Raw genomic sequence first — 13852 nt, 5'->3', positions numbered from 1 at the left:
CAGAAGAGCGCAGTCCTGGGAACAGCAACAACAATAACAACAAAAACAACAACAGAAAAGCGCTATATAAATGCGATCCATTATTATCATTATTAACAACAACTTTATTTATAAAGCGCTATCAAACAAAGTGCTGAACAGTTATTTGAAGATAAATAAATAAAAGCAATACAATTTAAACACTGACAACAATTTAAAGACACATAAGATATGGTGAACATGTAAGTCTTTAACTTAGCTTTAAAACCTCCACAGAGCAGCCTGCCTAATATCTTGAGGGAGGTTGTTCCACAAAAATGGGGCATGAAAAGAAAAAGCGCGCTCCCCAGTCTCCAACAACATCGGAGATCTCTGTCCGGCAGAGCGCAGTCCTAGGACCAGCAGAGATACTGCGCAGGACCATCAAGCTCCCAGGCCTCTGGAAGAGGACCCGAGCTTGAAGGGTAAACCGCCTGCAGGGGCGAGTGGGGGCTTTTTAAATATATATATACTGTTCGTGAATATTTGTAAGTATCAGTGCTCTTGACAACATCCTGAATCCACAGAGGACGCTTTCAGGTCTGTAAATACAGATGAGTTACTTTAAGATGCAGACCAGCAAGACTGAAGGACAGATCACATGTTCCTAGAAGACAGCAGACACAGTTTTTTATCAGCTAAAACAAGATGAAATGATAGCAGAACGATGGGAAGAGACGGGGATGGAGAAAGATCAGTGCTCGTGATCCACGTTAAAGCCCATCATCTGTCAGAGGCAGAATCACTCAAATGCTGCAAAGCTCATAGGCAGCACTTCACACACAGAAGACCAAAACCAGAGTGAATCCGCTGACTCCTCACTGACGTTAAAATCATCCAGATATGTTTTAATCGTGCAGTTACTTTTTGTCCCCAACCAGCTGAAATCCACCAGGTTTCTTCGTCTTCAGCGGGATTCAGAAATGAATTTTTGCTCATAAATATGTTTGCATGGTGTAGCACACACTCTATGTTAATGCTCCCTCACTGACTGCAGGTCCTCCCATCGCTTGACAGAGTGGATAATAGCAGTGCTCCATGTCAGAACCCTCTCGTGGACTCGGTGCGTGGGCTGCCCTGGTTGGCTCGTGCATTCAGACCTGATCTTGACACTCAGTGAGGTGTAATGACTTCTCCCCATTAGACACGCAGCACCAACCCACAAACGAGGCCACTTCTCAGGTACTCGAGAGCGCTGCATGCATGAAGAGCGTCTTTGTCCTCTGGCACACAAACCCCCACACACGTCGTGTCTTTTATTACTTAGTAATTTCGTACCATCCTCGTGGGCCTCTCGCTTCGTATTTGATGAGCAAAAATATTTATAGATTATTATTTGGTGGCACTGTCAGTGGAGGGTATGAATGGGCTAACTAATGTGTGCGTTTCTCTATTCTGAATTCATTATTATGTTTAATGAATAAAACATGTAAAGAGGCTGGTTTGGTGCTGGAGTCGGGGCAAAGAGAGCAGAGTGCTAATGTAAGAAAAAGGCGATTATTGAGCTGAGCAGGGACCGAACGCGACGCGTGGTTTTGTGTTTAGGTGTAAACGTACAGCAATGTGCTGAATTCTGGAGTCACCCCTCATTTCTTCTTCTCTGCTTCACACACAGACTTCAGTCATGTTCTGAACGGGTCAGTAGCAGAGGTCTCCAAGGTTGTCTTCGCACTTTGGTAGCTTGATTTGCTTGAACCAGTGTTAACGTGTATCTGTCATCATTCGATCTTATAAAAAAGCCAAAGACAATACGATGACGTGTTTTTGGTCATCAGGCTCACTGCTCCGTACAGAAACTCTCCGAGCTTCAGCTCCCTGCACAGATTATTTGTGTGCCTGAGGCGTGCCACGCCATGACCTCGATGTGCTTCTTCTTTAGCCGCTCCTTTGTTGCCCTGGTGGTGAGTTTTGAGTCACTGTCGTACTAACAGACCCATCCTGTCAAGTTTGCTGTGTGTGGCAGCAGGAACGGACCCAAAACTGCTGAACGCCAGAAATACAAAACTAACTAAGCTGAGAATACACATGAGACTAAACAGGCAGAACACACGGCCGGGAACGAGGAAGAATCAGACCCTCAATACACGAGGGGAGCAGGCCAAAGAGGAAACATCTGGGAAACACAGCCGGCACTAATCCAAAAGACGAGACAAGGGGAGAGGAAGACATGAACAGGATCAAATACTAACTAAGAAACTAGGAAATACAAGGTACAGAAAGTAAGACTTCAGAACATCGTAAAACCAAAGCACTGGGTCAGTGACTCAGGTAACACGTCCATAACCAATCTTCAGTACTGTGGCTGAGGGAGGCTCAGGTCCAACATTTTATGTCACGCATCTCAGAAAAGCAGCCCCAACCACGATGATGTTGTACGAGTCACATCATTCGCTCCTCTTCCTCCAAACACAGCAGGTCGAGCTGACGCCAAAGAGCTCGATTGCGACTGTAGGGGCTGAAATGCTTCTTTTACTCAGTGACGTGGGGGTTGATATTCACTCCTTTAAATTAAAAATACATTTGTAATGAGAGATCGCTCATTTCTTTGTTAGTGAGCGAACATTATTCCCCTCCCTGCTGCTCTGAACGGCGTCGGGTTTAACGTGCTCCACAGTTTGCTGAGTTCAGCTCTGTTTTTTCACTTTTCAGGGAGTTCCTCTGAAAGGTGTTGATTAATGTCAGGCCATGATGAGGCTTAGATATTGACTAGTTAATGAACGATTAGTGTGTACTGTGATGAGTGTCTTAATAGTCATTCCTACTGACCAGATCAATACAGACAGACAAAAGATGAAAGGTTCTGGTGGATTTAAGCAGATCCTTTGTTTGTCTCTGTTCTTGCTTTTTGAAAGAAGCTGCTATCTAGACTACGGGGCTCATCCTCACCTGGTTTTGAGTACAGGTAGAGATACGTGCACCAAGAGATGTTCTGATGTCTTTCTGTGTAATTTCTCTTGGCACGGCTTTCATTTCCACCCATGCCGTTCACTGTACTTGTGCCTGGTTATCTTGCCTTTGTTGCCATCAAGACATCAAGATAATTGACGACAGGCTTTCACCCTGTCTGCCTCGCTTCTCTCTTCTCCCCGTCTGGAGTGATTTCTTCATTAGCGGCTGTTCCACCTCACTCTGTTTCGCTCTCTCCTCCTCTGCCTTCTCCGCCCTTTGACAATTATGAAGTGCAGTGATTCTTCAGGAGTGTTGATGAAACATGATGTTGAGCAACTCTAGCAGTGCTATGTTGCATTGCAGCGAAACCCAAGCACATCACACGTGCCTGTCAGCATGTAAGGATATTTGTAAATGGAGCTACAGAAGAAAAACTGGGCTTCGTTCAATCCTGACAAAACGACAGAGTCGAGTTAAACTGAGCACCCTGTTGGTTTGTTACTACAGTCAGGAGATGGCAGCACGACCAGAGTTACTGTAACTCTGTGCGGTGGACTTGCAGTCTAGCTGCCTTTGAAATGTTTGAGGATGAAATCTGTGACCTCTCGCAACTTTAGTGCCTCGAGAGGAACAGCAGCGAGTCAGTCTGCAGTTTGTTGATGATGATGTTTCGATTCACTGTGACCAGAGAAGATCTGCTGCCATCACAGAAGTTCACATGAACTACTTACATTCAGCGTTCGTCCAGAACCGCGTAGATTTGAAACACAAATTCGACATTCCCGGTGACGTGGACGCGCCTGACGCTACAGGACGGCGATGCAACGACAAAAACACAAAGGCACTCAAAGGTTACAGAAGCAATACAACCACAATACAGACAGTTTAGTTTGCACTTACTGCTACAGGCTGACTCCAGGTCATGCCAAAAGCTGGTATCCACAACGACTTGCAACAAAATGCAGTGAAACCTCCCATTGTTCCCATTGTTCCCAGTCACAGGGAGGTTGCTGTCCTATTTTTACTACTGTGTGACTGAGCCATTACCTCAGCTGATCCACTGAATTCATACTGTGGTCACTGCTAACTCAGCAAACACTTATTACAATCTCACTCAGTGACAAAGGATTTTGCACCTTCCTCCCCAGGACCAGCAGACATCCAAACTGCAATATGTCATTTTTAAAACGTGCACAAAAAAACATTAGAGGTGCTTTTATCACAAGAAGAAGCTTAAAGCTGAACACAAAGTAAATTACATGTGGTGCAGAAAAAACAGCACAGCTGTGCTGAACCACCAGTACAGTACTTACAGTGTTTTCTGCTGCATACTGGGAGAGATGGGTGATTAGTGGGGGGGCATCACTGTCTCAGTCAGCATAGTTAAAATAATCTTTAAGCTTCAGACCGTGTTAAGAATCAGCCAGAGCACCGAATCACAGGTTTACTGGAGTTTAAATGTCACTAATCTTACGCAACAATGTTACCATGTAAAGACAAAATACAGTATTTAAATCAAGTTTAAAAAGTCCAGCTACAAATAAGCAAATACTCAGCGTCTCATTAACACGCAAGAAACTGAAGCTCGTGTGCATCACATAGATCTTTGTTTCACGTTAGAGCAAAAGAACCGCCTGATCTGAAAGAATCAGGACAGACGTGATTTTGAACAGTTACTCGAATCATTTAAGAGAAATAAACCGACACACACACACACACACACACACTTTTGATTTTACTTTCACTTAATGAAATGGTGCCACTCTAACAGGGACATTATTATTCCAGAACAGTGATTGCAGAAGTAGTCAGGTTGCAAACATTGGAAACATTATCTTCACTTGTGGAAGCTGTTTCAGAGCAAAACTGAGTGCAATTTAATGAACAATTAGCAAGTCAGTGTGAGGCCATGTTAATCCCAGTGGGATGGAATTATATGATGGGCAAGACACGAACGACTTCAATCCAAAGAAAAGCTCTCGGTGAGATTATGTAAAAAGAAAAGAGGCTAATATATTTATACCGTCTCTCCATGCGGGGCGGGGAGACGTGAAATAACATAGAAGATTATTTTCATTATTTCTCTCCATGTACAGGCTCAGTAGTAGCTGTAACCTGTAAAAGTCGAGACCTTTAATCCTCACAGATATGCTTTCACAGTTTTCTTAATGCTTTCATTGTCTCGCTGTAATTGGTGGAGAAAATCACATTTATGAGTCATTTTTTAAAAATAGAGAAAATCAAATCATGTGTGCTATTAAGGCGATGCTCCACCTTATGGTCACCACTGCCTGCTTCTGTCTGTGATGCTGCGACTGTGTTTTAATGGAAAGTTGGACAAACAAATATCTGATTGGGTTCATGCAGAGCCCAGATGTGAAGGTGTGAGGACAGTAAGCAGATGTTTGGAGATGGGCTCATGTTCATGCAGTGGCTTTATTATCACTGCCCTGCAGAGGCTGTGTATGAGCAGTTCTTGCTGTGCAGAAGGATTACAGGCTGTGTCTTTTCTGTCCTCCAGGGGGCGCTGGTCTCAGCCTGTGCAGACGACACGTTGCACTTGTGGAATCTGCGCCAGAGGCGGCCGGCCATCCTGCATTCACTCAAGTTTAACAGAGAGAGGTATGCACACACTCGCACATAAAATCTGTATAAAAAGATGGACATAGGCCTCATGATGTCATCCTTTGGTAAGCGAATCAGCTCGAGCTGAGTGTTTGTGTGTACACTTCAAACTCACTGATCCTCCTCTGAGGATCATGATTTATTAACTCTGTGTTGTATCATTACGTCTAAAAACAGCAGAGGCATAGAGGTGGACACCTTCTCACCCAGCGCGGCTCCGATGGTCTGTAGCTACATCCCATCCCAGCAAGCATGTGCTGGTTAGCAGCCTCAGCTGTGGCATCAGTATCCAAAGCCAAACAGCAGAGTGTGGGTGCTTAGAGGAACAGCCTTACCACTTTGGCTTTCTTCACAACTGAACTGAAAATGTGTCCGTTACACCAAACGTGACCTGACACGATGTCTCCTGCAGAAAAGCGGATCTGTTGCACGCTCTGGGGTCATGCTGGCTGCGTCCTAAAGATGGAGAAGCAGAGTGTTGTTCAGATGTAGGACAGAACTCTGATGCTGGCTAAAAGCGCTGCTCCACCTCAGCCGATGGCCCCCGTGCCCCGCGACACCACGCCCCTGCCACAGCCGACTCGTTTCACATTTGATCACCTAAACCCTGAAAACCACATGAAGCAGTGTTTACACGGTTATAGCAAACAGGCTTCTGCACCTGTGCAACACTTTAAAAACACATTGCTGATGACGGCCTGGGTCGAACAGCAGTCAGAGAGCTGAATCTGGTGTCTTTGCTCCAGGAGACAACCTCTTCTGTTTCAGAAGTCATCGTTCTGGTGGGGTGGGGGGTGATGTGGGTGTAACAGTACCTGCTCGATGTCTTGATTGCGTGTCAGTGTCTGTACAGCTTCCATATTTGACACCTCGTGCCAGTCTCAGAAAAGAGAGGGCTGAGACGCCAGCTGCAGCTCCTGCAACACTGGACAATACTGGCTGATTATCTGCAGGAAGGTCAAAGCCAGCAGGCGTTACTTGGTACAGACTACGTTTCCTCCAGCTGGTACAAATGTGATCAAGTCCTATGTTCATCTCCTCTTCATTGAAGCAGGCTGAGTGTGTTCTGTGTGTCTTGACTTCTGGCTCAGCTCGTTGGTTTCTGAATGGAGAAAGAGATTCCCATCCTCGGCTCGCTTGTTTTTCCATTTTTCTTCTGTCTATTGGCTCTTTGCTGTTTCCCATCAGCAGCACATTTTCTGCTCTCTGCCATTAAACATTAATGCCAAACAATGGACTCTGGATGCTGATGCTTGGTTTTAAAAACTTTTCCCCCAGTTTCCTCCTCAGGAAAACCTCAAAGGGTCACTCAGTTGATGCAAACGCTGCCTCCGAGTGACCCAAATGGGCAAAATGCTGTGAGCGCCTTAGCCGAGCACGTTCAGACACAGGCGCTTCAGTGTAGCACCGTTCGATTATTCTGATACCTGCAGGCTGCCATTTCTGTCTGCAGGGGGAAAGAGCAGGCTGCTGCTGTGAGGGAGCAGGAATCAGTATGAACGTTTGCTGCACCTCAGCTGCTGTGTTCAAGTTTGCAGTGTCCTGTAGGTGCACCTCCGCTGCTGCATGCTTTATTCCAGACACATAATATTGCGGTCCTGTCAGGATCGTTGGCTCCGTCAGCTTAAATACACACAGTAACCTTCAGCTAACTCTGTGGTTTCTGACGGTGTCTGAGTCGGTAAACAAGCGGAGAAACACTGATAAACGGTCAGAGCGTATCGAGAGTGCGATGCCACAGATGAGGTAGCAGGAAAAAGTTTCCTTTTCATAGCTTTGAACATCGAGCCTCCCTGTTGTCTGTGCGAGGACATTTAGTGAACATAACTCTGTGCTCGCTCTAACTGTATGTAATCATCATTCTCATCCAGCTGCTGGCAGGTTACACTCTTAATACAGGCGAGTGAAGGTAAGACTCACTCTGTTGCTTCATCTGAGTCATGGAGGCCGTTTTCTCTCTGCTGAAACTTCCTGTAAGAAGCAGGAGAACAACGAGCTGTGAGCCAGTCTGAACAGTGTGTTACGCAGTACAGGGGAGGACTTTGTGCCTGTAACAGAGCCTCAACACAAGTATTTGTTTTAATGCAAAGACATTAACAACTGATTATTTAAGCAGGAGCCTGGAGATGAGCAGATTTCACTTAGCTGCCTCAGACATGGGAGGAGGTGCTCGTGTGTTATTACAGAGTGATGTTGCACTGTTAACACGGCACACTCACTCTGCACGTCCTGTTTGTAGCTGTGGCCGAACATATACAAGCGTTCTTCAACATTATTATGTTTCTTAATGAGATCAGGCTCATGGATGTTGGTGGGGCTGGATGTTACCTGCAGCCTGAGAGATGCTGTGGTTACACTGCTGCTGACTGTAAGCCACTGCTTCTATAATCTAACCCACTCTAATCATTTTATCATGTTTACATCATTCCATCCTCGCATTTGGAGTCTCTGATTGAGCTATTTTTGCAGCTGGCGTCATCGCATAAGAGTCTACGAGTCTTACAGCCTCGCAGCTGTGCGTGATACAGCCAGTCTGCCCACACGGGCTCTGAGGTAAATGTTCGGAGTAATGCTTTGATTCAAAGGTGTTGAAACCCTCTTTCAGCAGCGTTCCACCTGCCTGTCGGTGCGATAAGGTAGGAGGCAGAACCGCTCAGCGGAAGAGCAGCGAGTCACGCTGTAAGACAAAAGGAGAAAAGGGCATCGTGCATCATCCATCACAGGCGCTGCCTTTCCATTTAGCTCTGTGTCTCCAGGCTGCACCTCTGACAGTCAGTGTCCTAATACCTCATCACAGTCCCACAAGGATAACGCATGACTCAGCAGAGAGACCCGCTCTGTGATGACTGTCGGCCGTCGTAGTAAAATAATAACACGAGTGTTTGCTGATGCAGGAAGTCGCTGTGGGATTCCTGACGTCCTGGTCACTGGTCATGCACAGCAGATGGCGAGGTTACTGGTTCCTGAGATGAAGTCACCAATTTGATTAATCTCTGCATCCGTTTCCTTCGTTAGGAGTATTTATTGGAGCTGCTGCTCTGCCGGCAGCTGAAGTCATGCTTTTCTTCTTTCCTCAGATCGATAATTATGATGCTGCATGGTGCCGCTAAAACAAAAGCTTTGATTTTCCTTATATATCTGTATTCATCACTACGGGCCTCCTCCCACTTCCTGTGGTCGTCTCATTTCTTCCACACTTTGTCTTTTATGCGAGCGATTATCTCAAACTGAAGCACTCAGTGCTGAAAGGCTTTTCTAAAGAAGGAGTTTCTTCCTCTGCATCCACAGGGACGCTATCACGACTCGCTGTGAAACTCCAGGTCTGGTTCTTAAAATACAGCAATTTAAACATTTAATGTCAACATTTTTCAGAATTTGTGCTCTTGGATGGATGTTTGTGTATCCATTCGAAGTAATAACGATGAATAAAATGCTTCTTTAAACAAGGAAATGTACAAATTGGACGTCTGAAGCCTAAATGCTTGTTGTGGGAATAGACGCCTGTGTAACCCTCTGCTGCCCGTGCTGCTGCACACCCCACCTTTCCCCAGGCCAGTTTGAATATCATCATCTCCTCGAGCCCCTTAAATCCTTATTGAATCGCCTGCCCTCTCATTTGTCTTCTGTCTAATAATGCTGCCTTGCTGGGTGGCTGTTGGGCTCCACAGTGATCAGCATGAGAGTGACTTACTGCTCTGGTCTTTGTTCTCTGCTCACAAAACCAGACGGTGAAGACGCAGCCTCGCGTCACACAGTTATTTTCTTGTGCAATAACATCATGTGTTATTCAGCAGGATTGTAAGTGTTTATGTGGTCGTGAAAAACACCTGAAACATCAAAGTAATAATAAAAAATGTTTTTTTCCAAACATTAAATTCTGAACAGTTAAAAAAAAGGTGAAATATTTGTTATCGGCTGTTTCCAGGAGACGCACATTCACACAGGTTTGCTGATTGTAGGCGACACAGTGTTGTGTGTCATAGATGTGCGTTTCCGGTCTGTGTGCTCCTCCTCCTCGTGTTTCCTGTTTTACTTTGACAGTCTCGTGCGCTACGTGAGTGTCGTCGGCTTCGTTCCTCGGGTCTCGTTGTGCGGTCGCTCCCAGCTGTCTCTCTGTGTGTTTGTTCCTCTGTTTGTTTCTGGATCGTCTGCATTTCCTCTGCCGTTCTTCCCGCCGTGTTCCCAGGTTTCATCTTTAGCTTTTGGTAGTTCCCTTCCTGCCTTTTGTTTTGTAATGTTTGCTGCAGCCCTAAATAAAGGCTCGCTTTTTGTTAACATCCGCCTCCGTTTGTCTGCGTTTAGGTCCACATCCCCTTCTCTCCACGCCGTCTGTCTTAGCAGACGGGACCGTTTTCAGTAATTCATACATCAAATGTAAAGTTTTGTGCAGAATGATGGTGGGTGTTTCTGGAATGGACCAGGCTAAGCTTGAAGCGAATATCAACAGTGTGAAATGTTACAGAAGACATAAAAAGATCAAGCTTTTACTGCTGGGAGTTTCTGTGAAGTACCATAAGTAGAGTGTTTCTGCCGGACTTGCAGACTGAGGGAAAAAGTTCCTCTCACATGAGAAAAGCAGGAATTGCATCATTAAAGGGCAGGAAGAGCAAATGTGGGCAATCATACCTGCGTGAAAGGTGCTATCCTGCAACAACACAGTTCTAAATTAAGCCTCGACAAAGGATGAGTCAGGCCGTGACGTCCGTGCATGAGTCAGGCTCTGACTCGTCTGAAGAAGGGAGCTTATCACGGAGAAAATGACTGTGACAGTGACACGGTGTCACATACAGCACACACACACTCCTGCATCAGTTACACTCAGGCAACAAAACACCAGAGAGAAGACTTCAGTGTAATTACCTCACGTCACAGGCTGGCCTGCTCTTACGTTGCTTTTTAAGACATTTCTTATCTTTATATCTTTAAAATGATGTTTTGAGCAGGTTTCACATGGACAACATGTTGGACACATATAAGCACATCAGCATAAGCAGCACCAGGCGTATATTAGTGTCCTAACACTCAGAGACGGGCGTGGTTATGTGTTTGACCCAGAGACGCACAAAGCGTTGTTTGGCTGACGCTCAGCCGGTTTTCCTTCTTCTCTCTGCAGGATCACATTTTGCCACCTGCCCTTTCAGAGTAAATGGCTGTATGTGGGGACGGAGCGCGGGAACACACACATCGTCAACATCGAGTCCTTCGTTTTGTCCGGATACGTCATCATGTGGAACAAGGCCATCGAACTGTGAGTATCTGAGGCTGAAACAGAAGCGGTGCTAAATCGTGAGGATGGTGTGGGTTTACGATAAACGATGAGTTTATTCTGAACGTGCATGCTTAGATCCATGCATGCTGTAAGCGTCGCACTGTAACGGCAGCTACCAGACTTGAGCTTTTCCTCCTTTGGACTTTCCTTAACGCTCCCCAATGACAGCATTTGAGGACCTCCATCTGCCTTTTGTGAGCGGTTCTGACATCTCTAAAGTCGTGGTTTGATCACCATTGGAATATTTTGTTTGTTTTTCCCGAGGGAGGCGGTATAGGAAGAGACTTCCTGCAAACACGGTTATTTTGCTCTACAAGCAGGCGTGAAATATGTCAGAAAAGAGCTTCAAGGCTGACTGCTAGCAGGCTTTCAAAGGGTCAAGAGTTAGACATTACCGTTAGATTCCTTCAGTGAAACACGATGTGCACGCTCTTGTGTTTGGTTATTGTGAAACTGACACATGCCCCCGACTGACAGCTCGGCGCCATCAGGCACGCACACGCTGCTCGGCTGCATTGTACGGCCGTTTGTTTTCCGCGGCGTCACCCACCTACGCGCTGCTCTTCTGCTGTTACCCTGACAAGTCCCCTGCTGCAGTGTCAGTCATAAGTCGCTCTTATACCGAGCCATCTTGTTGCCTTGTGACAGTTGAAACTACGGCAAGCAGTCTCGACACGATGTGCGTGCGTGGGAGGTGCTGTCTGCCAATCATCACGCAGAGGCAGCGGTTGGGATTTTAGCAGGAAGTTTGGTTTGTTGATTCTTCAGGACAAAGTCAACAAGGACAAGCTCAGCATCCGTTTAAGAACCTGAGAAGTTTGAACTGTTGCAGTGAAATAGAAGAAGAAAAGTGTTTCATGTGGAAGGTCGTTGGCTGTTGATGAAGACCTGCTCTGGCTGCAAGGCTGCCCTGCGTGCACACGCAACACGTCCTTTATCACATTCACATTTAAATATTGTTGTAATTGGTCTCAGCGCAGGAGGAAAGCGACCGCGCGCATGAACACCTCGTGTAGATCGTGTCCTTCTGTGATGAGTTTTTAATTTTGCAGTAGTCTGTGGACCGCAGCGTGATAACGGCCTGCTTTGATCACATGACTGTGGTCACACCTGCTGCATGATAGCATGCTCAGAGCAGCTGTTTCTCGTCCGTGTGTCCAGTCAGAGTAACACAGGCTCGGTCATATTTGTTTAACTGAAGACTTAAAATATTACCAGTTTATCAGGGTTAGAAAAGCATGCTGAGGCTACGATACTCCTTCACCTTGATACTTGTACCTCGTTACTGACGTAGGCGGCTCAGGATTGGTTGGTTTTGTTTGGAATGACTCTGTGTGGATTAACCGTCAGCACAGACAGCGTGCAGCACAGACAGCGTGCAGCACAGACAGCGTGCAGCACAGACAGCGTGCAGCACAGACAGCGTGCAGCACAGACAGCGTGCAGCGTGCAGCCACCTTCACCTGCTCGTGCTTCAGGATTTCCAGGTGACATAATGATGGATAAACACACCGATGCGAATGCGTTACGACTTTGATGCACACGAAACACGTCGTGTAATTAGCTGCAGTTAATGAGAGGACTGCAGCCACCTGCAGCCTGCGAGCTGTCAGTGTGAGTGAGCGTGTCATGTGAACGGGCGTTTTGTTTCCCACAACAAAGAAAGATGAATGTTAAATGCAGTGGGAGTGACTGGTAAATGAACTGGTTCTTATGTGGTGTGTTTCTGCTCTAAAAGCACCGTATTCAACGTGCTTCCTCCACCCATTCACACGAGCACTTTGTGCTACGCCTCAGTGCTTTCTGACATCGTACATGTTCACGGGAAAAGTTCATATCTGGTTAATTAAACAGCCAAAAACATGCGAGCCACCAACACGTCCGACTAAGGCGGGTCACGTTACCGAATCCGACCCTTTGTTGTTCTGCTTATCCAGTTAAGAGTCACGGCTGAGCTGGAGCCAATCACAGCAGTGAAAAGGGCCGGACAAGCATTCGCTCGCTACTTCACACTTACAGCCAAGCCAGCATTCTCAGATTAGCTCATGTGTACTTCAGGATAACATAAGAAGATAATACTTGGATGAGAAGCTCATTGAGTTGGTCGTTTCTCCTTCGTCGGTCGACTTCTGTGGATTCTCCTTTAGTGAGGACGGAGCTATGAGGCCAGTGTAGGACGTGCAGCGGTTTCCGTCTTTGTCTTGTTTTTCTTCTTCCTCGTCTTCCTGGAACAGTTGCAGCCTGGTGCATACACCTGCCTACAGTACCTGCAGTATAGAGACAGCCTCGTTTTCAGTGTTCTGGTATTGAATCGTAGATCTCGGTGACATCTCTAATGCTTCTATAGAAAAGTGCCTCAACGTGCTGACGCAGCTAAATGTCTGCTGGATCCTCTATAATTAAATATCAGGGAGAGATGGCCTGTAGATAATGGCTCATTTAAGAATAGGTAACTTTCCTTTATGACTTGAGCTGCAGAGTGTACCACAGTCTCAACAACGGGCATGTATTATACACGACGCTGTAATATATTCTGTATTTCCTAACCGTCAGCACTCTTTATCTTCCTGAAGTAGGGTTCATGAACGAGTCGAGAATGAATCTCTTCTCATCAACAGCCGGGGTGACTGGGGACTCGTGTTATTTATCTGGGGAGGATTTCCACGAAGCATGAATAAGGATGAGAGGGGACTTTGTGCAACATTTAGCGAGCGAGGGCGAAGTCTCCTAACCGTGCAAACAGGAGGGTGTGGATCGCGTCGACGTATGACTGCACGAGTCGTTTGGTTGGTTCAGTGTGCAAAAAAACCAATTCAAATGGGACCAGTGCAGCCAAACAGGAGGGCCGGGCTCTCATTGATATTCAGACGGGTTTGCAACATATTTAATGCACAATTTCATCTTCAGGAGATTCGCTCTGAAATGAGAGATAGAAATGAGATGCGAGGAGAAACACAGCAGCCCAGTGCTCACTCCTCACAGAGCCCTCTGATGAGCAGAAGTATGTTTGCGCCTGGCTTCGTGTCAGCTGTAATAAACACCGGCACGTTT

At 46.3% G+C, this 13852-nt stretch overlaps 1 protein-coding gene across 17 annotated transcripts in view; it reads left to right on the top strand.

The window, feature by feature from the left end:
* The window catches only part of stxbp5l (syntaxin binding protein 5L), a 133564-nt gene that overhangs the window by 66478 nt on the left and 53234 nt on the right, over positions 1-13852 (top strand). For all 17 annotated transcript variants that reach the window (XM_005925888.2, XM_005925886.3, XM_005925887.2 and 14 more), the window contains exons 4-5: positions 5429-5529; positions 10646-10780. In XM_005925888.2, coding sequence (XP_005925950.1) covers positions 5429-5529; positions 10646-10780 — 236 coding nt within the window. The remainder of the gene's footprint in view (positions 1-5428; positions 5530-10645; positions 10781-13852) is intronic.

The sequence above is a fragment of the Haplochromis burtoni genome, unplaced genomic scaffold (assembly GCF_018398535.1).
Source record: "Haplochromis burtoni strain Fernald_Lab_line unplaced genomic scaffold, NCSU_Asbu1 Contig_74, whole genome shotgun sequence".
NCBI lineage: Eukaryota > Metazoa > Chordata > Actinopteri > Cichliformes > Cichlidae > Haplochromis > Haplochromis burtoni.
Note: the sequence above shows the minus strand (reverse complement) of the source record. Positions and strands in the feature narration are given on the sequence as shown.